The sequence below is a fragment of the Dama dama genome, chromosome 6 (assembly GCF_033118175.1).
Source record: "Dama dama isolate Ldn47 chromosome 6, ASM3311817v1, whole genome shotgun sequence".
NCBI classification, from domain to species: domain Eukaryota; kingdom Metazoa; phylum Chordata; class Mammalia; order Artiodactyla; family Cervidae; genus Dama; species Dama dama.
The window spans coordinates 35,875,176-35,902,264 of NC_083686.1; the positions used below are offsets into that span (position 1 = coordinate 35,875,176).

The 27,089-nt window shown below is 34.1% G+C and overlaps 1 protein-coding gene across 1 annotated transcript in view; it reads left to right on the forward strand.

The window, feature by feature from the left end:
• Window positions 1-18,849: 18,849 nt before the first annotated feature.
• Window positions 18,850-27,089, forward strand: part of TECRL (trans-2,3-enoyl-CoA reductase like) — a 147,978-nt gene continuing 139,738 nt past the window's right edge. The window contains exon 1 of the mRNA XM_061145267.1: window positions 18,850-19,074. Coding sequence (XP_061001250.1) covers window positions 18,850-19,074 — 225 coding nt within the window. The remainder of the gene's footprint in view (window positions 19,075-27,089) is intronic.

The following is a 27,089-nucleotide window of genomic DNA, read 5'->3' on the forward strand; positions in this document are numbered from 1 at the left end:
GTCCATCACCAACTCCTGGAGTCCACCCAAACCCATATCCATTGTGTCGGTGATGCCATCCAAACACCTCATCTTGTGTCATCCCCTTCCCCTGCCCGCAATCTTCCCCAGCATCAGGGTCTTTTCAAATGAGTCAGCTCTACGCATCAGGTAGCCAAAGTATTGGGGTTTCAGCTTCAACATCAGTCCCTCCAGTGAACACCCACTTTATGTAATATCACACTTTATGTAATGTCATTCTAGTACAGACCATAAAACCATAAGGGAAAGCAACTTTTAAGAGAAAACCCCAGATCTGAATCTGTGAACCTACTGAAGCGGCCATCAGTACATGTTAGTTTTTATCCTAAAAATATACTGGTACTCTGCAAAAGGTAGACAGTCTTTTATTTTTTTTTTTTAATACCAACCAAAATGTTTCATGCCCCATTCATTGCTTATTACATCTGGTAATGCATTTATTTTCCATTTTCTATTGACTCTAAATGTTCATGTCAATATTCTACTGAACATTATTTTTTATCAAAGTAATTGGATTACTAAATCATTTAGCTTTGCCAATCCAGTAAGCATCAATGTAGAGAATATGAAATACTAAATGACAGAAGTTGATTTTTATGAGAAAAATGAATATCTGGAAATTTGACAAAAGTACTGTATATATAATGTGCTTCCTGATGGCTCATGGTAAAGAATCCACCTTCAGTGCAGGAGATGCAAGAGCTGCGCGTTCAATCCCTGGGTTAGGAAGATCCCCGGAATAGAAAATGTAAACTCACTCTCTGAAAAACCCCATGGACAGAGGAGCCTGGCAGGCTGCAATCCAATGGGTCACAAAGAGTTGGACACAACTGAGAGACTGAGCACATACACATGCACTGTATATAATTATGATGTGGAATGGGGGTAACTGAGAGGCTGTGAGTTAGCACATTAAATAAAATATATTAATGCATAACAGTGGAAAGAGCAATCTCATGATTACTAAAATACTTTTCTAAAGCACTGTGTCATATAAGCATTTGTAAAAAATTTAAACTGTTGCTGAGCATATCAGCTCATCAGTGTTCGTGTTTGTTCTCAAAAACGGTATGGTCTATAGCTATTATTTTTCTCACTTTTATGGAAAATTCAAGAAACAAATTTAGATTTGCATCCAATAAATATTATTTATTCTATAATATTCTCCTGAATAATGTAATCTACCTGAAGAAACAAACAAACAAAAAAGCCTAGAAACTCTTTTAAGAAGAGCTTCTAATCTAAAATTGTTCTTAATGTAGAGGTAAATAGAAATATAATTACATACACATTATTGTGTCTCTTGTACATTTTGGTTTTGAGAGCTACAAAACTACTAAATCTTAAGAATATTTTCAGCTACACTGATCTGCAGCCTATTTAAACTATCTGCTTTGTTTCATGTTTAACTTATTCAGTTAAATTTAATAACTATTTTTCTCATACTTATATGCCTGATAATTATTCTTGTCATTGGAGATACAAAGGTAAACAAACCAGACTATATCCTACTCTGTGGAGCTTATATTCTAGTGGAAGTGGGAGGAGAATTTTAAAATGCATTTTTAATGTATCAAATGATAATATGTGCTCAGAAGAAATAATGGAGGATAAGGACACAGACTTTTGGCCAATAGAGACAGAGTGATTAGGAATGTCCTATTTAAAATGATGATATTTAAGCAGAGGCTTGGAAAAATTTTTAAGTACTCTTACAAATATCTGAGTAATTGGACTCCAAGAAGAGTGAAGACAAGATGCAAACCTGAGGGGAGAAATGCTTGATATTTTCTAGAAACAGCTGAGTCAGGGTGACGGAGCAGAATGAGCAAAGAGAACAGTGGGGAAAGAAATGGGATTGGGGCTCTAGCAATACTAGACTCTGCAGGGTATGGTATCATTTTTGCATTTACCTTTTAGGGAGATGATAAGACAGATTTGGTTTCTGCAGGGACTGGCTTTTGAGAAACATTAGAACAAGAAATAGCAGTTTGGTGGCTATTCAAAATGAGAGATAATGATGTCTTGAGAGATATGATGTCTTCACAGCATTGTCTGTTATAAAAACTATTGGACTCCAGATGCTTTTAAACAATGAAATCAACAGCATTTGCTGTTGGACTGGCTATGGGTTGTAAGAAAATGTTGATACATGCATGTTGTCCAGAAAAACTACAAATGTCATTTACTGAAATGTAAATGAAAACGTTTGTTGGAGAAAATCAGGATTTTGAACATTTGTTCTGTTTTTCAACATGGCATACTTGATATGTCTCTTAGGCTACTTATCCACATGAGATATAAGTAGGTAATCGGGTACAGGAGTGTGTTGTTTGTGTATAGGGAAGAGCTGGAGCTGTAAATTGAGATGTTTTCCCCATGCACAGGCTGCATTTAAAATATAAGACTTCCTGAGAATTGGTTGCTCACTATTCCACTTTCTTCAGGCCTTGGCTCAAATAACACCCACACTTCAGGATCTTCCATGTCATCTTTATTTTAAATTACAAAACTTCTCTTGGCACTGATTTATTTTTCTTCTTAATATGTACTGTCTTCTACTACACTATATGAGCTTCCCAGCTGGCACTAGTGGTAAAGAAACTGCCTACCGATGCAGGAGATGTAAGAGACACAGGTTTGATCCCTGGGTCAGGAAGATCCCCTGGAGGAGGGTGTTGCAACCCACCCCAGTATTCTTGCCAGGAAAATCCCATGGATGGAGGGACCTGGCAGGCTACAGTCCATAGAGTCACAAAAAGTCATACACGAATGAAATGACTTAGCATGCACTACACTATATAACTTGCTCTATATTACAGGTCTCTCTATTCAATTGAATGTTCACCCCAGGAGGCAGGCTACATGCTTATTTTCTTCATTCATATTTGTTTACCTGCTGGAGGAGGTCATCAAAAATACATGATCAGCAGTTGACCTGTGAGCAGGACCTGGGCAACTGGAAGCTCCCCATTCTCTCCCAGTCCTTAGAATGTGCTTTCACCTTGCCTTCCCTGCTCCCAAAAGCTGCTCCAAGCATGCAACCTTGAAATAGACATGTAGTGTAGAAGCTATCTGGAATGGTATGTGACTGTGACTGAACACAGTTAAGCCCTTTAAATAAACTTCTATGGTTCTGGTAAGCAGATGAGGAAATCTACTTGACTTATGGCCACTCAAGACAAACCTTACAAGTAAATTATCTTGCTTTATAAAAGTGCCCCCTGCCAATCTGGAATGGTCTATCTTTTTCTGAGGTTTCCCCCTAACCTCTATATAAAGAGGTCAGTTTCAAATAAATACTCAGAAAGATCCAAAACGTTTTTGAGGTAACATTGTCATTCATCTTATTGCCTGGTACAGAACAGGTGCTAAATAATTGTGATTAAAAGAAAAGTCATAAGACAGGATCATATTATTTAGAGAGTGATTTTATGTGGTGAAAGCAAGTTTTTTAACTAACACAAGGGAAGAGAGGCAGCATCTAGGGATTCAGAGAGAATCCTAGAAAAAAAATCCTTGGGAGACAATACAAGTGATAAAAGAGAACAAGAAGAGATAAACACTCAGATGTCAAAAGTTGAAAATGCTATAGAGATTGTGATTTACTCAGTTAAACCCTGCAGACTGGTTTAAAAAATGGAGAATGAGAACTGAAAATTTGATTTGTAAGGAGACGAAGATAGACGGGACAAGGATTTCAGATAAAATTTGTTAGAGTTTCTACATAGAGAGGAACATACAAATAAGATGCTTACTCCTTGAAAGGAAAGTTATGACCAACCTAGACAGCATATTAAAAAGCAGAGACATGACTTCCCCAACAAGGTCCATCTAGTCAAGGCTATGGTTTTTCCAGTGGTCATGTATGGATGTGAGAGTTGGACTATAAAGTAAGTTGAGCGCCGAAGAATTGATGGTTTTGAACTGTGGTGTTGGAGAAGACTTTTGAGAGTCCCTTGGACTACAAGGAGATCCAACCAGTCCATCCTAAATGAGATGAGACCTGGGTGTTCATTGGAAGGACTGATGTTGAAGCTGAAAGTCCAATACTTTGGCCACCTGATGTGAGAGCTGACTCATTTGAAAAGACCCTGGTGCTGGGAAAGACTGAGGGCAGGAGGAGAAGGGGACAGCAGAGGATGAGATGGTTGGATGGCATCACCCACTCAATGGACATGGATTTGGGTGGACTCCGGGATCTGGTAATGGACAGGGAGGTCTGGCGTGCTGCGGTTCATGAGGTCGCAAAGAGTAGGACATGACTGAGAGACCGAACTGAACTGATACAAATAAGGAGTAGCTAGATGGAAGAAAACATGGGGTAAAGAGAGATTATTTTTCAATGTAAGTGATTTTAGAACATTTATGTGTGTGTATGTGTATGTGTGCACTCAGTTTCTCAGTCATGTCCGACTCTGCAACTTCATGGACTGTAGCCCATCAGGCTCCTTTGTCCATGGGATTTTAAGCTAATATTAATGATAATGTAAGAAGAATTAAAAATGATAATACAGTAAACAAAAAAGTAAGTGCTGGAACGGGGTTGTTAACCAGCAAAACGAAATGGGAATTAGTGTACATTTGCAGGTTCTGTCCTTCAGTGGGAGAAGGTCAGTCTTGCACTATGAGTGCAGAGAAGTATGCATGTATGGACAGAGGCAGGTTTATTAACAGATGTGGAACTTCTCTTACCACTGCTTATATTTTCTTATTGGCATGTGAGGAAAATTCAATAGCTGAGAGAGAGAAGTGTGGGGTAAAGGTGTTAAGAAAAAAAGAAGGTTCTAGACACTCAGATGATTAAGTATAGAAGTGTAGAGAGTGAATAGCAGAGCGTATAGATTATTTTTTCCAAAGTCTCTCTCTGTACATACTGGACAGGAGAGGAATGATTTTATGTGTTGTTGTTGAGTCACTAAGTTGCATCTGACTCTTTGTGACCCCATGGACTGCAGTACACCAGGCTTCCCTGTCCTTTACATCTCCTGGAGTTTGCTGAAACTCATGTTTATTGAGTTGGTGATGCCATCCAAACATCTCATCCTCTGTACCCTCTACTCCTTTTGCCTTCCATCTTTCCTAACATCAGAGTCTTTTCCAATGAGTCAGATCTTTGCATCAGGTGACCAACATATTGGAGCTTCAGCTTCAGCATCACTCCTTCCAATGAATATTCAGAGTTGATTTCCTTTAGGACAGAATGGTTTGATCTCCTTGCTATTCAAAGAACTCTCAAGAGTCTTCTCCAGCACTACATTTCAAAGGCATCAATTCTTCACTGCTCAGTGGTGAAGAATTATGATTTTATAACACATAATAATTTTCCTACTTGTATTATTAAGAAATCAATTTTATCCATAGTTTGATATATATGAATATGTATTCATATATATCATATATATACAGTTTGATATTATATATATTCACCTTTGCAAATATATATATATATTTACTTTTCTTTACATAAGTATTTAAGCCTCAAAATTTTTAATTTTTGGTATCTTATCTAGTTTAACTGCTTTTAAGGTTAACAGGCATAATAATAAGACTTATTAATAAGTTAATAAATATAATTGTTATATTAACTTATATAGATTTAAAATAATATGAACAGAAACATATTTGTGTATTGTAAGATTTTTTTTTCATTTATTTTTGTTAGTTGGAGGCTAATTACTTTACAATATTGTAGTGGTTTTTGCCATACATTGACATGAATCAGCCATGGATTTACATGTGTTCCCCATCCCGATCCCCCCTCCTGCTTCCCTCCCCATCCGATCCCTCTGGGTCTTCCCAGTGCACCAGCCCTGAGCACCCATCTCATGCATCCAACCTGGGCTGGTGATCTGTTTCACCCTTGATAGTATACTTGTTTCAATGCTATTCTCTCAGAACATCCCACCCTCACCTTCTCCCACAGAGTCCGAAAGTCTGTTCTGTACATCTGTGTCTCTTTTTCTGTTTTGCATATAGGGTTATCGTTACCATCTTTTTAAATTCCATATATATGCATTAGTAGACTGTATTGGTCTTTATCTTTCTGGCTTACTTCAATTGTGTTATATCAATTAGGAGTTAAATAATAAGCACATTAATATTCATCCCTTAACAGATGACCTATATGATATTTAGAACCAAATTTTAGGGTGTGTTTAAAATTATCCTGCATATTTATTAATATTTACAGACAAAGAAAAGTCAAGAGAAATAATTCTAAAATTAAGAGAAAATCAATGATTATTCTATGGTAAATATAATTTTTCCTGTTATAAGGTATTGGTATAATGTACATTTTATAGTAATTATTCATTTCTATAATTTTTTCAGTGTCTTCTATATGTAGAATGCACTAAAATATAAATAATGTAATGTCATAACAGAAACTCATTACTCTCAAGACAAGCCAGAAAACAAAGCTACTAATACACTTTCTAGGAGATTAAAAGTTTCAAGATGTTATGGATACCTGGAAAAAAATTCTTGATTTCAACTACTTTTTTCCATTTAATCTCATTGCAAATGAGAAGAATATGATAAATTAAAAGTTTGTATCTTTATATCTCTAACTTTCACTTCTCTTGAGTCGTAAAGTTTGGGACTTTTCACTAATAACAGAAATACTTCTTAATTTTATTATTATTTTTTTTCTTCTTAATTTTAAATAGTTATATAGGTTGCTGTGCTGTGCCATGCTTAGTCGCTTAGTCCGACTCTATGACCTCATCCACCGAAGCACAGGTCAGCTGTCCTCCACTACCTCGTGGAGTTTGCTCATATCCACATCCATTGAGTTGGTGATGCTATCTAACTATCTCATCCTCTGCCACTCCCTTCTCCTTTCGAATTCGATCTTTCTCAGCATCAGCGTCTTTTCCAAAGACTCAGCTCTTCACATCAGGTGGCCAAGGTTCTGGAGCTTCAAATTCAGCATTAGTCCTGATCAATATTCAGGGTTGATTTCCTTAAGGATTGACTAATTGGATATCCTGGCAGAGGGATTCTCAAGAGATTTCTCCAGCGCCACAATTTGAAAGCATCAATTCTTCAACACCCGGCCTTCTTTATGGTCCAAGTCTCACATCCATACATGACTGCTGAAAAAAAACATAGTTTTGACTACATGGACCTTGTCAGCAAAGTAATGTCTCTGCTTTTCAATATATATACTATCTAGGTTTGTCACTGCTTTCAAGGACCAAGTGCCGTTTAATTTCATGGCTGCAGTCACCGTCCACAGTGATTTTGGAGCCCAAGAAAATAAAATCTATCACTGCCTCTACTTTTTCTCCTTTTATTTGTCATGATATGATGGGACCAGATGCCATGATCTTTGTTTTTGAATGTTAAATTTCAAGCCAGTTTTTTCACTCTCCTCTTTCATACTCATCAAGAGCCTCTTTAATTCCTCTTCAGTTTATTCACTATGATAGTCATGAGAAAGCTATCATACATAGTTTCTTATATAATTGTGCTAAAAATTATCCAACTTAAAACGTTATTTTTACAAAGATTATTTAATATACAGTTCAATGTGTCTTCTGTTATCTCAAATCTATCTGTTATAGCATTATACAAATTTCTACCTTATCCTGCATGCTCAATTGAGAAGTAAATATTAATTATTGTTCAGGTTTCTTTTTGTTGTTGTTGTTCAGGTTTCTTTAGTCTTTCTTCAGCTGGAATGATTACTTAATCATTATTTTATAATGTAAGTTTGAGGAATTTAGTTCAGATGTCTTGTTTATTTTTATTTGATATTTCTTTATGATTAAAGTGAAAATTTATTTTTGGAAGAAATATTGTAGAATTAATACAGCCATCTAAGTGTATCATATTAGGAGATACAAGACAGCAGTTTATCATATATTTTTGGAAACATTACCACTTTCCTTCTTTAGTTTGTGATTATTTGGTAGATAAGTCAAAACTATGTAAGTATCCTGTTTTATTGACCATTGAATATTCTTACCAGAAAAAAGTTTTAATATGATAGTAAAATAGTTTTTTTGTCATTCTTTTATTCCTTATTAGTTGATGTTACTCTAAAGAATTACCATTCTTTGTAATTCTTTTACTATTTGTATGATTGCATAGACAAGAGAGAAGATACAAACAATTTCCTGAATTTTATATCTTTATAATATCTGATATTTCTTAGTTCATCTGTGGTCAGTACATTCTACCAGGAGACAGACACTTCAGAGTTTGAGTATGACTAAATATTCATTCTACTTATTAATATAAAACTGTATATTTTACCCATTGTTTTATACTGTCAAGCATAATTTTATATTGCCATTTATTTGTTCATTCATTAAATTTTATTCAGCACCAGTCATACTACACTAAGTATTGTGCTATATTCTTTTAGAAACAGATCATCTAAGATAAATACTGATATTTAAAGAAAATGTAATTCCTTTAGAAAAACTGCATAATGCTATGCGGTATTCAGTCACTCAGTCATGTACAATCTGTGGCCCTTTGGACTGTAGCCCGCTAGGCTCCCCTGTCCATGGACTTTTTCAGGCAAGAATTTTTCAGGGAGTGCATTGCATGCCCCCTCCAGAGGATCTTCCTGACCCAAGGTTCAAACCCCCATCTCCTGTGTTTCCTGCACTACAGGCAAATTCTTCACCATTGAATCATTGGTAAAACTCACCCCAAACTCTGTAATATACCACATCAAAAGACAAATAACATGACTTTTAGTATGGTGCACTTTAATGCCCTAACAGGGTAAACGGAAGGATCCTGTGATGTCCTATTTCAGTCCTTATGAAAATTGTGCAACTCTGGGTAGCACTATGGCACAAGTAATTCTGGAATGTCAAGGATGTAGAAATGGCAGGAAAATTGACTCATAGGGAAGAGTTAGAGTGAATGAGTCAGATAAGCATAAGCATATGTATCTGTAGAGGGACAAGTATGTTTGTTATTTGATTAAGGACAAGTTCCCCAAAGAGCATCACCAATTGCTGTGTCATCTCTCTCTCTCTGTCTCTCTCACAAACATACACGCACACACACACACACACACACACACACACGTTCGTGCATGCTCATTTGTAAGCACAAATATACTCACACACAGGATATTGTGTGTTTGCCGTTGAAAAATAAGCAGCTATCATTTTGCAATCACAATTATACTTTGATAGTATATACATATATACGTGTTGTATGATTTTAATTCTGTGATGATAAATAGTAGATTCCTACATATGCATTTAGTTCTGGATGTGTGTGTATGCAGCCATAAAAGGTGATGCTGGAAAGTTATTAAGAACTTATAGTGATTTGTGATTAGTTATGCCACTTTTTGACTTTATCACTTCGGTGAAGTTACCTAAACCCTCTGTGCCTCAGTTTCTGCATCTATAATAAAAGCTATCTTATTCAGTTATGTGGATAAGCACTGAGTACATTGCATAAACCATGATAAGCCTCACATGGTCACTGACTATTACTCTGTGAATACCAATTACTTCACACAGATATAACGTCTGCTGTTTCCTAAGTAGATTAAACTATGCAAACCTTGTGGCATAAAATGTTCAAAAATGAAAACATTACAATTCCAGAGAATCCAAGACAAGATAATATTTCAAATAGTGCTAGTCAACATCTTTCTATCCAGATGAAAATGTACCTCAACCATCTCAGATCATATTACTTAAACTACTTGAAATGTGCTTGAGAAACCTAAATAATAGGAATATTATTGATTTTTAAATTATGAAGATGCAGAGTTAATATTCTCACTCTGTTGGTACTGTCTCACTCATCTCTCTGATGTTTTTTAAGGTTTTTTTTGAAAATCTATGAACCAAAAAATGTACTGGCCTCAATTTCCCAAGTCCAGTGAAAAAATGAAGCTGTACATAATAAAAAATGAACATACTAAGTTCTTATTTCTCAAATGAAACTTTAATTTTTTGTTTGATTATGATTTCCTCACAGTTTACCAGAGGAGAAATAAAACTGCAAAGAAAGTATATGAGTTTGTTGCTAAATATATAGATCCAAAAATATTCAGATTTTTTTTTTCAAATTTTTCTTTCAAAGTTGAGAGAGGAACTCTATAGACTATTCTATTTATGACAAGAAATCCCTGAAAGAGGAGAAACAGGCATGGCCTGAGCTCCCAAAATAAAGTACAGCACTTGCCAGCACACATCAGAGGACAACTGCAATCATGTGGCCAGCTTTAGGAAGGGCAGGCCTGAATGTCTGGAAGCTCTCCAGGGTGGAATCAGAGAACACAGAAGAGGGCAGAGCCAACTGCTCTAATGAAAACACAGTGTGCAATCAAGGAAAAATGGAGCATATAGAGCTGAGCTAAATACTGGATTGAATGGTCTGTGAGGACTTTGTAATTTCTATAAATGGTCTAAAGAAAACATTTTGGTAAGTATTCAACTCAAAATTCAAAAAAGACAAGACAGATAGAAATATATAGTCTGCTCAAAACTGAATATGAATTAAGTTCTGTCACCCCTTTCTTGCTTTTCTTTTCCTATGAATATTTTAATTTTACAAGTCACTTGAACCTTGTACACACAAAATGAGATTATATTTTCCTCAATTAAAAAAAAAAAGGATCATATCTCAGTCAAATTGGTTTGCTTTTCAGAAAATCATTTAATTTTACCATAGTCAGTGAAATACAGTACAGAGACTCCCACTCCTGTCTAGTTTATTAATTAATGTATTGAATTTTGCAGTTCATTTTTACTAACATTACTATAATGGTATAGTAACTTTGTGAGGGAAAGACAACTATATATGTCTTATTTCTAATTTTCTTTTTTATAATGGTTGGCTTTAAATGGGAAAAAAAACATAAATATTACCCAGAAATTAGTTAGAAGGATCATTAGATATCATGCTAAGAATGTGTTCATGAAAGATACAACTAGTAGTAAGAGGTTACTCGGTTTATCCAGTATCATATAGCACATGCTGTCAGAGTAGATCAAGAGTCTGCATCTCTGAACTTAACTCCAGAGTTCTTTCCCCTACATGTCAGCTATAGTATTTCTAAATAGAACAACTATTATTCATCTATTATCTGAACAGATTTATTTATTCATTATTTCTAATTTACCAACTATCCCAATTTTTTGGTTAAAAATGTAAAACAAATTTGTCATGGTAAGAACACCTGTTTCCTCCTTTTAATCCTTTTTTCTATTACAAGTAATTTATTTCATGTAACCAAAATAAATACTCAATAAATATATGTGATTTTTCAATTATTATGTATTAGTTCAAATGTTAACATGCGTGGTTTCAACCACTTAGTTTCAGGACTTTAAAAAGCTTGTGTAACAAATATAAAACACTCTTTTGGGAAAACTTATATTCTCTGGAGACTCAGAAAGCAATTTATTTTCATATTGCTAAGTCTTTTCTATCTACCTTTAGCCTGCTGACTCAGAGCCCATTTCATAGCTCATTGGTATCACTAAAATTGAGGAAAGTGGAGAAAAATAAGACTACATAAACTTTATAGGGGAAAAGGATTATAAATATACTTTTGAATATTTTATGGAGCCAATAGCACCTAGCTTAGAAATCTATACAGACATCAGTGTAGTAATGATAAGTAAATTTTGTTTTCCAATGATTGTAACCATCTAGATTTAGAAAACTAAAGAAGAGGAATAATCTGAATGTTTAATTAGGGTGATCAGTTCAGTTCAGTTTCTCAGTCGTGTCTGACTCTTTGCAACCCCATGAACCACAGCATGCCAGGCCTCCCTGTTCATCACCAACTCCAGGAGTCCACCCAGACCCATGTCCATTGAGTCAATGATGCCATCCAAACACCTCATCCTCTGCTGTCCCCTTCTCCTCCTGCCCTCAGTCTTTCCCAGCACCAGGGGCTTTTCCAATGAGTCTGCTCTTCACATCAGGTGGCCAAAGTATTGGAGTTTCATCTTCAACATCAGTCCTTCCAGTGAACACCCAGGACTGATCTCCTTTTGGATGGACTGGTTGGATCTCCTTGCAGTCCAAGGAACTCTCAAGAGTCTTCTCCAACACCACAGCTCAAAAGCATCAATTTTTCTGTGCTGAGCTTTCTTTATAGTCCAACTCTTACATCCATACATGACCACTGGAAAAACCATAGCCTTGACTAAATGGACCTTTGTTGGGGAAGTAATGTCTCTGCTTTTTAATATGCTGTCTAGGTTGGTCATGACTTTCTTTCCAAGGAGTAAGCATCTTTGAATTTCATGGCTGCAATCACCATCTGCAGTGATTTTGGAGCCCCCCAAAAAAGTCAGCCACTGTTTCCACTGTTTCCCCATTTATCTGCCATGAAGTTTTAGGGTGATGGGATAACAAAAATTAAAGATCTGATTTTTGGGAGGCATAAATCTGATTTTGGAGACCAACACTGAGAAAATATGTTAAATGTGTGCATTGAACACCCTCCAATTTTTTCAGAAATGTCTCTATTTGATTTATATATAGTGTCTTGTATTTCATAAGTCTGGCAAAATCCATGTTATCAAAATGGGACAGATAATGGAAAGTATGCTATTACATGACTATTTAACAAGGAACTTCTTGAACCCAAACTATTTGCATTAATATAGTGTTATTTTTTAGACACATATTACTTGCTTATATATGTTCCTAGTCCAATAATAGTATGCCTTAATGCTTAATATTCTGCTCCCATATTAACTTCCTAAACTCTAATTCTTTGTACCTAATATACAAGATTTTCTCATGAACATTAACCAAAAATATCCAGGACATGTGGGTTCGTGTTTGTCTTTATTTCTCTTTGACCCACTTAACTCTGGGTTTAGTGTCTTCAAGGATTTACTCAGGTGACATTTAGTACAGATTAAAACCATAGTTCTTATCATGAAGTCCTTTCTGTTATACTTGTGTGAGTCTATTTCCAGGACAAAACTTTCACAGGCACAACTTTACTTTCATGTATTTCCTTTGTGCAATACGAAACTCAATAGACAGGCTTTATGTTTTGATAAATTAACTATGAAAACTCTTTATTTTTATTATAAAAATGTAGCAATTTAACCCATGGGAGAAATATTGTAATCTGTACTCTTGTCTGAACCCATAGTTTCTGTTTGTTAATAAAATGATTACACTGGGGAAAAAAAAAAAAAGTGATTACCTTATTGTGATATCATTGATTAGAATCTCAACCTAAAGAGAAAAAATATTCACATGATGATTTGTTCATTCAACAAACAGTGTTGAGTACTTACTATATGCCAGTAATTATATGCCGGTAATTACATTATGCCTTGAAGGTAGAGTGATGGACAAAATTAGATTTAATCTTTGCCTCATGAATTTTATGATCTGGTGGCTAAATGTCACAAACATGTATGAAAGTGAAAAAAGTGAAAGTGAAGTCGCTCAGTCGTGTCCGACTCTTTGCGACCCCATGGACTGTAGCCCACCAGGTTCCTCTGTCCATGGGGTTTTCCAGGCAAGGGTACTGGAGTGGGTTGCCATTTCCTTTTCCCAGGGATCTTCCCAACCCAGGGATCAAACCCAGGCCTCCTGCGCTGTAGGCAAATGCTTTACCATCTGAGCCATCAGGGAAGTTGTACATGTATGGATGATTATCTTTTCCATTACCCGATAAAGTATCAGCAAAAATGTAAATACAGTGAAATAAACTATTTTCCAGAAAAATGGCCAAGAACAATTTTTCCTATGATGGGAATAACGTCCTTTCGTTTTGCATTTTTGCCTTTGATTTAGAGTAAAAGTGCATCAATTCTGGAAATTCCTACTATTATAATCTTATGGAAATATTCATTGTTAACATGCAGATGTTCAAATTTAGAAAATCCACTATGATTTATTGAATCCACAATGCAATTGTGGAAACACATGGAGTGCGTGCTTGTGTGCTCAGTCACTCAGTCCTGTTGATATTTTCTGACCCTGTGGACTGTAGCCTGCCAGGCTCCTCTGTTCATGGGATTCTCCAGGCAAGAATACTGGAGCGGGCTGCCGTTTCCTCCTCAAGGGTTCTTCCCGACCCAGGAATTGAATCCGCATCTTCTGCAGCTCCTGGCATTGGAAAGTGGATTCTTTACCATTGAGCCACTAGGGAAGCTCCAATACATGGAGTATCTATCATAAAACCCGAACCTTATAAAATGCAAAAGACTCAGAATATCCCTTGCAGTACTGAAGAAGAAAAGCAAAGTTAGATGGCTGAGATTACCAGACATCAAGTCTTATTATGAAGCTACCATAATAAGGACAATGTGGTTTTGGCAAAAAGAATAAACAGATCAATGGAACAGGACAGTCTAGAAATAGACCTACATAAATATAGTCAAGCAATTATAGGCAGACCATTGGAGAAAGGATAGTCTTTCTACCAAATGGTACTGAAGCAGCTAGATGCCCACAGGCAAAAAGAACATCTATTTACAGACCTTATACCTTTCACAAAAATTAACTCAAAATGGATTATGGACATACATGTAAAATACAAAATCATATAATTTATAGAAAATAATATCAGAAAAGCACAATCCATGAATGATGAAGAGATAAATTGGAATTCATTAAATTTTAAAACTTTTGCTTTACAAAAAATACTCTTAAGAGAATTAGAAGACAAAGCAAATAGCAAGAAAGTATTTGGAAAACACATATATGATAAAGAACTTATATCCAAGATATAAAAGGAACTCTCTAAACTCTACAGTAGGGGATAAAAAAGCAATTACAAAATGGACAAGAGATCTGGGCAGGCACTTCAGCAGAGATGTACAGATGGCAAATAAGCATAAGAAAAGATACTCTACATCATTTGTCATTAGAGAATTGTATATTTAAACATGAAATATTACATCACACTTATTAGGATGGCCAAATTCCAGAACAGTTATAACACCAAACCTGTGAAGGATGTGGAGCAACCAGAACTTTCATTCATTGCTGGTGGGAATGCCAAATGGTCAATTTTGAAAGGCAGTTTGACTGTTACAAAATAAACAAAGACCTACTATTCAATTAAGCAATCACATTCTTAGTTCTTTAATGAAAGAAATTTAAAATTATACTCACACATAAACCTAAAACACAAATGTTCAAAGCAACAACAAAGATGTCCTTCAATAGATGAATGAATAAGTAAACTATGGTACAACATATAATGAGATATTATTTAATGATAAAAAAAAACCCTCTAATTTTATATGTGTATTGTTAATTTTAAAAAGCCTGTCTGGAAAAACTACATACTGTATGATTTCAACTATGATATTCTGGAAAAGATAAAACTGTGAAGATAGTAAAACAGATTAGTGGTTGCTAGGAATTCAGGAGTACAGAGTGGAATGGATATGTAGAGTACAGGACAGTCTCAGGTCAGTGAAACTTTTTTGTATGATGTTATTATGGTAGATGAATGAATTTATTTGTCAAAACTCACAGAACTATAAAACACAAAGTCTATACCCTAAGATATTGTCTTTAATTCATAAATATTTATCAATATTGGTTTATCAATTGTAATAAAGTTTCACACTAATGCAAGATATTAATTATAAGGTATATAGTATATCGGGAGGGAATGGAATAAATATATTTACTCAATTTTGTATGAACTAAAACTGCCATATAGAATAACTCTACTTATTATTTAAAATGATCTCTTAAGAAGTAGCACTTCAAATGCAAAATAAATTTAAATGATATGCCTTCTGTCAAAAAGAAATGAAAAACATGAGGGTGAAGAACAATGGCCTCCCTTCACATTTTACTATAAGTAAATTCAATTGGAATAAAGATTCCTGTTTTACATACATCATTTTATAATAGTTTTCCACTAAAAACATTTTCAAACTGCTATCTATTTTAAAGTGACATCCCAGGTTTAGTATTAAACCAGTAGTAATTAATGATATTAGTTGCATTATGATCTATTTAGCAACAATCTTAAAAAAAATTTAGCAAATAGAAAATACTTTATTTTTAAAGTTACTTCAAAATACTAATGAAATAATAAATAGCCTAATACACAAAATTATTTTTTTTTTGAAAACTTTTAATATAGATGACTGGCATAGACAAAAATCTGCAATTTTCTCCCTTATAAATAATGCCATTTACACCCATTTTTTCTTTCTTCAATTTTTTTTTTTTTTTTGGTAAGTGTGGGTATATTTTAGCTGATACTTTTTATTTTAGGATAACTTTAGAAAATCATTGAGAATAAATTTTTGTGTGTATTTTTTTACCTAGTTCCCCTAATTTCAACATCTTTCATAATCATATTTATCAAACTCAGATATTTATATTGGTACTATATAGTTAGTTAAATTTCAGATGCTATTCTCATTTATTTTCTCTTTTAGAAAACAATCAACATACTACATTGCATTTTCTATTTGTGTCTTTATATAGTCTCTCTTGATCTGTCACTTTATCTCAATTGTTTCCTTGTTTTTCATATTTTTAACAGTTTGAAATACTATTAGGTATTTTTGTAGGATGTCCCTCAATTTGTGTTTGTTTGCTGTTTTCTCAGGGTTAAACTTATGTAATGAACTTTTGGAAGAATACCACAGAGCTGATGTGCCCTCATCTCATGATATCCATCAGTATGTAATATCAACATGACTCTTCATGGTGATATTAGACTTGATCTCTAGGTTAAAATATGTCTCCCTGCCAGTTTCTTTACTCACTGTAAAGCTTCTATTTTCTGCTTCCATTCATTGTGTTATTTAAGTGAAATTTACACTCATGCGGAAATTATCTGCATATACAATTTGGAATTTCTTATGTAGGAAAATTTCATTCCTTGTCCCCAGTTATTTACTTATTTATTTATTACTTATTCTACCACTTATTTATAGCAGTATGGACTCACAGATATTTACAAAGTTCTTTGAGTCAGAATATATTATCATCAGTATTTACGTTTTTGAATTATTTCAGTGTTGGCAATGGGAGCTCTTTCAGTTTGGCACCTGTGTCCTTTGACTATTCCTTTCTTTTTGCTTTTAATAGATATATCTCTGAAGATTATATTATATGGGTTGCTATGTTATGTTACTTTGGTATAATGACTAATATTTCACCTCACCATGTAGTTAATTCACATCCTTCTGCCTACACCTTCAAGATACACTTATTGATCAATTATATACTAGTTGATTCTTTAATACATGTGTATGAGGCACCTACTGTGTGCTAGACACTCCTCTGAGAACTGTGGGTAGCTTAGGGCATGGCATCAGAAATATGACAAAATGCTGATGATGCAGAGCATTGTAGACCTCTTCAGAAAACTTTAGCTTTTTAATTATATATGAATAAAATATGAATCCTCAAGGAGTGTGTTGAGCAGTTAATTACATTGCTTGTTTTAATAGAAAGACCAATCATTTCAGTAGCTGCACTAAAGACTATAGATTGACCAATTTTCACACAGGGAGACCAGTTTGGAAAAGCATTACAGGTGCAATGATACTCTGAAATTAGCTGTGGGATGGTGGTAAGACTGTGCTCTGGATTTTTGATGGATTAGATCTGAGGTGTGGGAGAAAGGGAAATGTTAAGGATAATCCTAAATTTAAAGTGCTGAACAACTAGGTGATAAAACTGACTCTGTGTGTGTGTGTGTGTGTGTGCAAAAACATATATGCACGTACATCCCTGACTTCTAGTGTTTAATAATAAATATTGAGTAGAATTGTGGTCTAGAGTATGAAAATGATTACTGAACAATGTGTATGTGAATCTCTGGCACACAATGAGTAGTCCAAAATGTTTTAATTGCATTATTTCATTTACAAAATTAAAGATTAGTTCCCTAATATAGATATATAGATTTCCCCTCTACTATCGTAACTGTTTTCTTTTTCATGTTTTTATTGAAAATAATATCCTAGAATATTTTCTTGTAACATTCCTTTGAATCAGTAACACTATAATTTGGATTTTTGTTATTCCTTCATTAGCTTTACAGGTCTCAGAGTACTTGGAGTCTTTCACAAACCCCTCTTTCCAGGTTGTTTTTTTATTTTTCATTGTTCATTCTGAGCTTATTTGAATTTGTCATAAGTTGTGATACTTGTGATGTTTAATACTGATTTTGCATATACATTTAATGATTTCCCTGTCATAATGTGTGTAAAAGTGTTAAAATAAGGTTTTCTTCCTTTTCCTTAAAGTATAAAGTTCTTCTCTATGTATCCCAATCATATAGATGACTTGTTATTTTTCTGTTCTCCATATGGAATGAAGAATTTATCCATTTTCTATCAGATGTATATGTGAGTATTCAAAATATGGTACAGATCTTTATTCTAGGAAGTATTTACCAAAAAAAAAAAAACGTGTTCACGTAATAATGTACTAAGTATTACTATAAGACATAAGATAAGATAGCAGTATGATAATTTTAGTATATCTACATGTGAATGCAGGATTAATTCATGTGTTTGCGGATTAGTGGATCCAGAATCCAGAGATAATAAAAACTCTTCTCTATTCCTTTCTTGCTTTGGAATTTCAGATACTACTGGCCATATTAAGAACCTGAGATAAAAGGAGAAAGCAAGAAATAATTTGAATGCTGGTAATCTACACTGCAGCAATTCACAATAGTGTGTTATATATAGAAAGAGATCAGTCATTGTTTTCAAGGCTGCTAAATAAAACTGAACTCTTGGAATGGCATGCCACTTGACCTTTCCAGGTTTCACCAGCAGTATTTAACTTGTTTGAAGGGAACACACTTGCATGTGTCTCCTGTTGACAAGATAGTTTCTCCTGGTAGTTCGCACAATGTTCAAAAGGTACAAGTCTCTTGCTTCAGAACGCAGGATTTCTCCAGGAGCTACACGGTCCACACTGAAGGATGACATGAGAAATTTTCATTTTTTGTCGCAATTTATACTCTCAGCAGGCCCTCTAAAATCAGCGTCAGCAGTTAAACATTCAAAAACTACTCACTTTGAGATTGAAATACTTGATGCTCAAACCAAAAAGCAGATATGTATTGTGGACAAGGTGAGTTTTCTTTATTTATTTGAATTTCTCTTTTCTGCCTCAAAGATCATTGATCACTTGATTGATGCTGAAAAAGACTATACCAAAATATATTTTGGGGTTTTCATACCAATTTTATGATGAGTTGGGTGGATACTTTAGTATATACTTTAAAGTATGCTTTGCATACTTTTTTTCTGTAAAAGATATCCACTGGATCCTTCATATTCAATTTAAAGGGTAGCTAAAAATTATAAGGTTCTGTTTTTTTTTCCTAACATTGGGGGCATTGTCAAGAGGTAAAATTTCAGTGCTCACCTTCTCAGCCTACATGACATTTGCTTAGGTTTTTCTCTTCATTCACTTCCTTGCATATTCAAATTTCCATAGTTTTAATAGTGTTTGTAGAAAGCAGCAGGCAAAAGGCACTAAAGTTATTGAAATAATATTTAGCATATGGGATAAAATCCAGCCATTTGAAAATTGTTTAGAATTTATTTAATTGCCTACAGTGTTACAGTGTTTAGGAACTTAAATTACTGTTTAAAACTACAGAGTCTGAGTTCCTAAGAAGGATGTCTTGCTTAATATATCATTCTTCTACACTCATATTACTGGTGTTTCACTAAGGCAAGATGAGATATATACTTCCTAGGTTAGAAAAATAACACACAAATATATATGTGCATTGTAGATAGATGTGTATGTGCAATCTTCCAATCATCTTCAGTTTTTCTAAAGTTTGAACAAAAAACATGAGTACTTCAATTTATTATGGGAAAGACTAGCATTTTAATAAAACATTTATTTTGCTCTAAAGACATGTTGCACAAGTTTTTTGCTATTCTAAAATAAAATTCAATCACTGATTCCATTTATCTATGCTTTTTTTTTATGCTTAAGCATTTATCTATGCTTTTTTTTAGCTGTGTTTCTAGGTAAGAGGAAAATAGGAGAAACTATTTACTTGCTTTTAACTACCAAGAAGATAATATATACCTTCTTATTTAGTAGTTAAACACTGTGACAGTCTATTAGTTTGAAAATACTTCTATTTACAAGTGGAAATGAAAGAGAACTTTTACAAGTTCATGCAGGTCATTGTGGAATGTATGAAATTCAAAACCTTTACTTCAGAACTTTAAATCATATTCTTTCTCTATAGTACCACTAGAGTCATGTATAAATTATAAATATGCATTATGTATAATATATTTTTAACTTAAAATCTTCAGGCATGTTACAAGTTAAGTATCTCATTAAAATGTTTGATTTTTTATATCATACAATAATAGGATAAATTTTGAAAATAAAATTACTATTCAGGAGTTGTTGATGTTTGTAGGTTCTCACTACTGAAAATTGAAAACTTACAAGGAAAATGTAGTGAAATTAAGGTGGAATAAAACAATAAATGGAATAGATATTATGTTGGCCAAGGATTTCCAAAGAACATAATTCTAAAATGAGATGTTATTGTGTCTTTTCTGATATATGTAGAAACTTTGACATGAAATTCATTATCAAGTAATGAGAAAATGAAATATTTCCCTACTACATTTAAATTTCCTGTTATTTAGATTTTTAAGAAACAAAGCTTGCATTTTCAGGTATTAGTTAAACTGCACAAAATTTAAGCATGCAGAAAACCAGTATTCTTTTCAGATAAAGATTTGTTTTCAGCATCTCACATTTGAACTCTAAGAGACCCAGTAATTGCATCTCCAATGGCAAATCTTTAGAGGAACTCAGTAGGCTAGCTACAGGATTAATTTGGGATTCCTCACAGCCTTTATCACACAATCAACACCATCTGATGTGTAACTTGCATCCAAATCTTTGATTTGTCAGTACAATGGGTGTTGTTTTGTCTTGTTTTAGTTTTGCAATTTGGTAAATTGTCTCATGATGATGGCAAGACATATAAAGAAAAAAAAATCTGGATTAGTTTGCTAGTTTGATTTATGATTGTAAACATGAGAAAATAGTGTTTGCCGTCTAACACAATTTTTTCTTAAACAAGCTAACAGCCATGTTAATAGTAGGTCATGTTAACTGCCTCTCTTGGCTCTACCTAGTATGTAAAAATCGTGTTACTTAAAGTTGGTCTCTGTCTTTCAGTAAGTGTAATAAAAGTTATAAAGTAGTAAAAGTTAAAGGTCATATATTTTGGAACTAAATATATTGGGACCAAATACCTACTATATCAGTCATATCTATCAAACACTCAGGAAAATCACTGAAGTGCTGATCACCAGGACTCTTATTTAGAACATAGGTTAATAAAATCTATTTTATAAGCCTATGGTGAAGAGTAAGAATAAGATATGTAACACATTTAGCATAGTGTCTTGAACATAATAGGGAAAAGCAATGTTTTTTAGCTTAATAATCATTTGGAGGGAGAAATTTAATATACCTACAAATCCAAGAAAAAATAAGTGATGAAACCCTTGAAAGTTACCTATTGACATGATTTGTTATACTATGTTATATATGAATTTTCAAATATGCATAGGATGTATGTATTTTAGTAATATGTGCTGAACTCTAGTAGAAATTTTGTTTGCATCTAGAAATTACAACTTTAACTGGGGAATGGGCAAAATATTTGCTCAAGGTATTCATAAGATAAAAATATTAAAAGAATTCTTTGGATTAAAGAAAACATATTGAATCACGTTCTTTTATTCACACACACAAACACAAACACCCCAGGAAACACAAATCCTTCTATTATATACTCCAGTTTCTATCTCATTTTTCTAATTACTTTCATCGTGGTCATGATGTCTGTACACATTTTCCTTTTTTCATTCTATTTTAAACCCACTGCGTTCAGGCATTTGCCTCCATCACTTCTCAGAACACGAACTTGCTGAGGTTCGCCAGTGAGGCAGTGATAAATACCTCACTAAATCCAAAGGTCAATTCTCAGGCTTTACTTACTGAGCACACGGATACCATTTGCCACTGTTAAGTACATTGTCCTCCATAAAATATATTTGATACTTGAGTTCCAGGAAAACACATGCAGTTTTAAAAAACCAATGTCGCTGACTTCTTCCTTTTCTCTTGCTGCTTCTTTGTTAACTGACTTATTAGATGTGGACTGTCACCAACTCAGTCATCAGGACTTTTCTCCATGTTTAATCATTTACCTACAGAGTGTTATAGCTTTAAATATCATCTGCCTATTGATGACTCATAAACATGTAATCATAGCTTATCTTTTCCCCTGAAATGCAAATCCATTTATCTTTGTGTCTATCTACATATCTATATATGTATGTATCTATGTAGCTATGTATTCATCCATCTCTCTATCCAGCTATTTGGATCTTTACTAGGAATCTCAAACTGAAGTATCTAAAACTGAGCATTTGGTCTTCCCTGAAAATTTTTCCACAGAGTTTTCCAAATCAACAAATAGCAACTACACCCTTCAAATAGTTCAAGCCAAACATTTAGAGGCATCATGACTGGCCTCTTCATCTCATAGGCCACATACAATCCATCTTCATCATGATACTTTAAAATATATCCAGACTAACAAATTTTCACTGCCTTTCCCACCAGCACTCCTAAATCTTTCCTCTGCTCCGTCCTTAGCATATTCCATGTATTCTCTACATAGCTACCAGAATGAGACTGTTAACCCATGTCAGAGAACATCATTCTCCACTCATAACTAGTCAATGTGTTCCTTTGGGTCTTTACTTCCTGTCACTTTTTCCTTGGGTCCTTTCCTGACTACCTACTTAAACCTGCAAAATCTGCCATTGTTTTCTATTACCCTTCCCTGTTCTACTTCTTTAGTAAAACCTAGTACTATTTAACATATTGTTTATTTTCCTTTTTTCATTTTGTTTATTATCTGGCCTAACCCTATTATGCTAGCTTCACAAAGTTAAGGGTTTGTTTTTTGTTTGTTTGTTTGTTTGTTTTCCACTCCTGTGTCTATAACATTTAAAACAGTGCTTGGTCCAAAGAAAGAACTTTATTCAATTATTTATTGAATAACTCAATGCCTGTTCAAGAGATATGTGGATCTGACAATGCACTCATGTTTAGCAGTGGTAGTTTTGGGATGGAGGAGTATGGTTGAAAATACTGTTTTTTACTATTTTCTCAATCTAATTTGGGCTTCCCTTGTAGCTCAGTTGGTAAAGAATCTGCCTGCAATGCAGGAGATGCAGGTTCAATCCCTGGTTTGGGAAGATCCCCTGGAGAAGGAAATGGCAACCCACTCTAGTACCCTTGCCTGGAAAATCTCATGGACAGAGGAGCCTGGTGAGCTGTAGTCCATGGGGCCATAAAGAGTTGGGCATGACAGAGTGACTAACACTTACTTAACTCTAATTACAAATTAAATAAATGTAAATATATTTATAGAAAATCATTTAATTAAATCATTTCACTGAATGCCCAAATTACTCTTGGTTTGCTCCCAAAAAGATGTATAGAATTTAACTTTGTATTGTGTATAATTTACTAACAAATAGTCATGTTCTGATTATAGAAGCTAACAAGCCTTTCATAAAAAGGCAATGCATATGGGAATATTTAATTGGTATAGTTATTTCCCATGAATATTTAAACTGAAGATAATTTGACTATCTTGTTGTCTTTTAGTGGCTAAGTCCTTTCCGACTCTTTTTGCAACCCCATGTGCTATAGCCCATCAGGCTCCTCTGTCCATGAGATTTTCCATACAAAAATACTGGATTGGGTTGCCATTTTCTTCTCCAGGGTATCTTCCTGACTCAGGGATGGAACCTGTGTCTTCTGCACTGGCAGGCAGATTCTTTACCATTGAGCCACCGGAAAAGCCCAATATGACTATCCGTGTGTGTGCGTGTGCACTAAGTCGCTTCAGTGGTCTCTGACTCTTTGTGACCCTGTGGACTGTACCTCTACAGGCTCCTTTATCCAAGGGATTTTCCAGAATACTGGAGTGGGTTGCCATGCCCTCCTCCAGGGCATCTTTCCCACCCAAGGATTGAACCTGTGTATTTTACATCTCCTTCACTGGGAGGCAGGCTGTTTAACATAATAGTAAACTACTTGGGAAGCCAAGTATGACTATAAAGAATGATAAAAGAAAAGATTTTAAAAATATTGTTAAGTATCATTCTATGTATTTTTGGAACATTAAAAATACACATGAAAAGTACATTTTTAAAGTTAACAATGAGTAATTTCTAGTTGCTAACTATTCCTATCTCACTTCTATTTTTTTTTTTTTTTTAATGTCAGAAGCTTATCTGGTGACAAGTGAATGATTCAAGAGCATGGAAAGAACTCTAAAAAGCTAGGCTCGTTAACATTTCCAATATCATCACATTCTTTTTTCTTTAATCTTTTCTCCAAGGAACTTGACTTCAAGAGACGTCTATCTCCTATTTTGTATATCTATGTAAAATTGTCAAAAACTTTTTAAAGACTTCTTATGAATAAAATACTCAGTAATTCACCAATCCTTTGACAGACAGAAATACTAGTGTTCACTAGAAAACTGTGGAGAAAATAATAGGCTAGTAAGATTTCATAAAAATTGTACTTTTAATACTTAAGTTAGAAAATTTGAGAATTCTTAATGTCTGACTTTGCCACTTTTAACATTTTATCTTGGATATGTAATTTAGCATATTTGTGCCTTAATTTGCTAATCTGTAAAATGAGAATGACACTTGCCTTAAAATGGTCTAATGGCAGTTTTCAGAATTTCATGCATATGCAAGTACAAATATCTTCCTGTTCTTCCATTCCTCCTCTTCTTTCTCCTTCTCTTGTTTTCTATTCCTCTTTTCTCCTCTATTTTTTCACTCTCTTCTTCACATCCCTGCTCTCTTTTTTCTCCTCTCCACTTCCATCCCCTCCATTCTATTTCTTATGATGTGGCATCATATAATTGAAAGTTTATGACTTTTGAACTCAAATATACCATATTTCAGTATAAATTTGTCCTTTTTTTTTCTTTTTCCTTGCATATAGTCCAATATATCTTTCCCTTATTATCTTTTTCTAGAAAAATATCTAGATATTATTAACCTTCTTCCCCTGTATAGATAAAGAAAAATTGGCACAGAGAGTTGAAAAGAAGAACTTAGTGCATTTTAGAACCAACCTTTGAATCTGGCCAATATACATTCTGTGGCTTGCTCTTAACTATCATACATTATTATGTGGAAAATTATTGACCTTTATTAGCCAAAATTCTCATTTTCTATTTAATTTCATGATTGAGGCATCTGACTTCCAGCAAATGTGTTTCAGGCCATTGGATCTATTTTACAAGGATGTCTACTTGCCTTTCCACTTAACATAAAGAAAGACTCTTAAGCATATTAAAACATATTTATGGTCTTCCCTGGTGGCTCAGATGGTAAAGATATATATACATAAAACAATATTAGTTAATATTCAAACCTAGAAATTAAAAATATTTAAAATTTTTTTAATAATAAAGACAAAGTATGTTTTAAATGTTCTTACTTTTAAAAATTAAGAAATTGACTTAGTGCAATATCTTTTTTTTTTTTTTGCACTAAGTTAAAAAAAAAAGTATAATGAGTAAAAAAAAAAAAATTAAGAAATTGAGATGAATGGTTCCTCCCAAAAGAGGTAATTAGCATAATCATTTTGTATGAACCCACAGGATTCCCAGTGCCCACTCTTCTTAACTGAGAATTCCGTAATGCAGCATGCAGTTCTGATTTCAAAATAATCATTGTTTAATATTTTCTGCCCTGACTTATATTTCTCTCAGAAAAGGTAGACCTATCATGTATATTTGTTCATGATATGTAGTCCAAATATATAATGTGCTTAAAGAGATAATTTAGTGCAATGATTTATGCCCTGAAGTCAGATATGTTTGTATCTGCATTTGAGCTTTGCAAATCATTGTCTTATCACCTTAACATATTACTTAACTATTCTGATTCTTGGTTTTCCAAGTAGGGTAAATATCAAACCTAAGTAGGGTAAACATCTATCTTCCAGGAGTATCTGTGGATTTTATATTTCTATGCAAAATGTTGTACCATGTTTGTCACACAGTTATTTGTCTGCAAATGAACATCATTTTAGATAGTGGCAATACATTTTAAAATATTATTCCACTGAAGTGGGAAAATGACTTGATACTTTTTTATTATGACTGTAAAATTTTAGGCATTTCAATGATAGTTATTATTATTCCTTTCTGAAATGATTAGTAAGGGCTCCCCTGATAGCTCAGTTGATAAAGAATCTGCCTGCAATGCAGGAGACCCCAGTTGGATTTCTGGGTCAGGAAGATATCCTAGAGAAGGGATAGGCTAACCAATCCAGTATTCTTGGGCTTCCATTGTGGCTCAGCTGGTAAGGAATTCGCCTACAATGTGGGAGACCTGGGTTCGATCCCTGGGTTGGGAAGATCCCCTGGGAAAGGGAAAGGCTACTCACTCCAGTATTCTGGCCTGGAGAATTCCATGGACTGTATGGTCCATGGGATTGCAAAGAGTCAGACACGACTGATTAAGAAGCACTAGAATTAGAAAGCATAGTCACAGGGACCCATTGATGCAGAATCAATTTCTAAAGTCTGCATCCCACTCTCATACTCCAAATAATATGCATACTTACTTATACTATGTTATACCATGAGAGATGTCAATAGATGTACAAGCATTTCCTGTCACTTTAATAGTAGAGAAAAAAATTAATGTACTCTAGAAAACTATTCATGAATGACATTTACAAAACAAATATACACTGTTGTAAATACTTAACTAATTTATGCCTACACATTTCAATTTTCCAATTGTATCACCATCAAAGAGAATTGTTTCTGTTTACTGTAAGGCTAAGATGTCATTTTTATCTCCTAATACCTGAGGTCATTATACTCCATTTAGGAAGTAAACATAGATGATTAGGTTTCAGAGGGTGCCTCTAGAAATAAAATGGTTGAAATTTACCTGATTCAGTCATTTTCTTACTCTGTATTTTGATATTTTATAGTATCACAATCAAGTATCCATCAATTC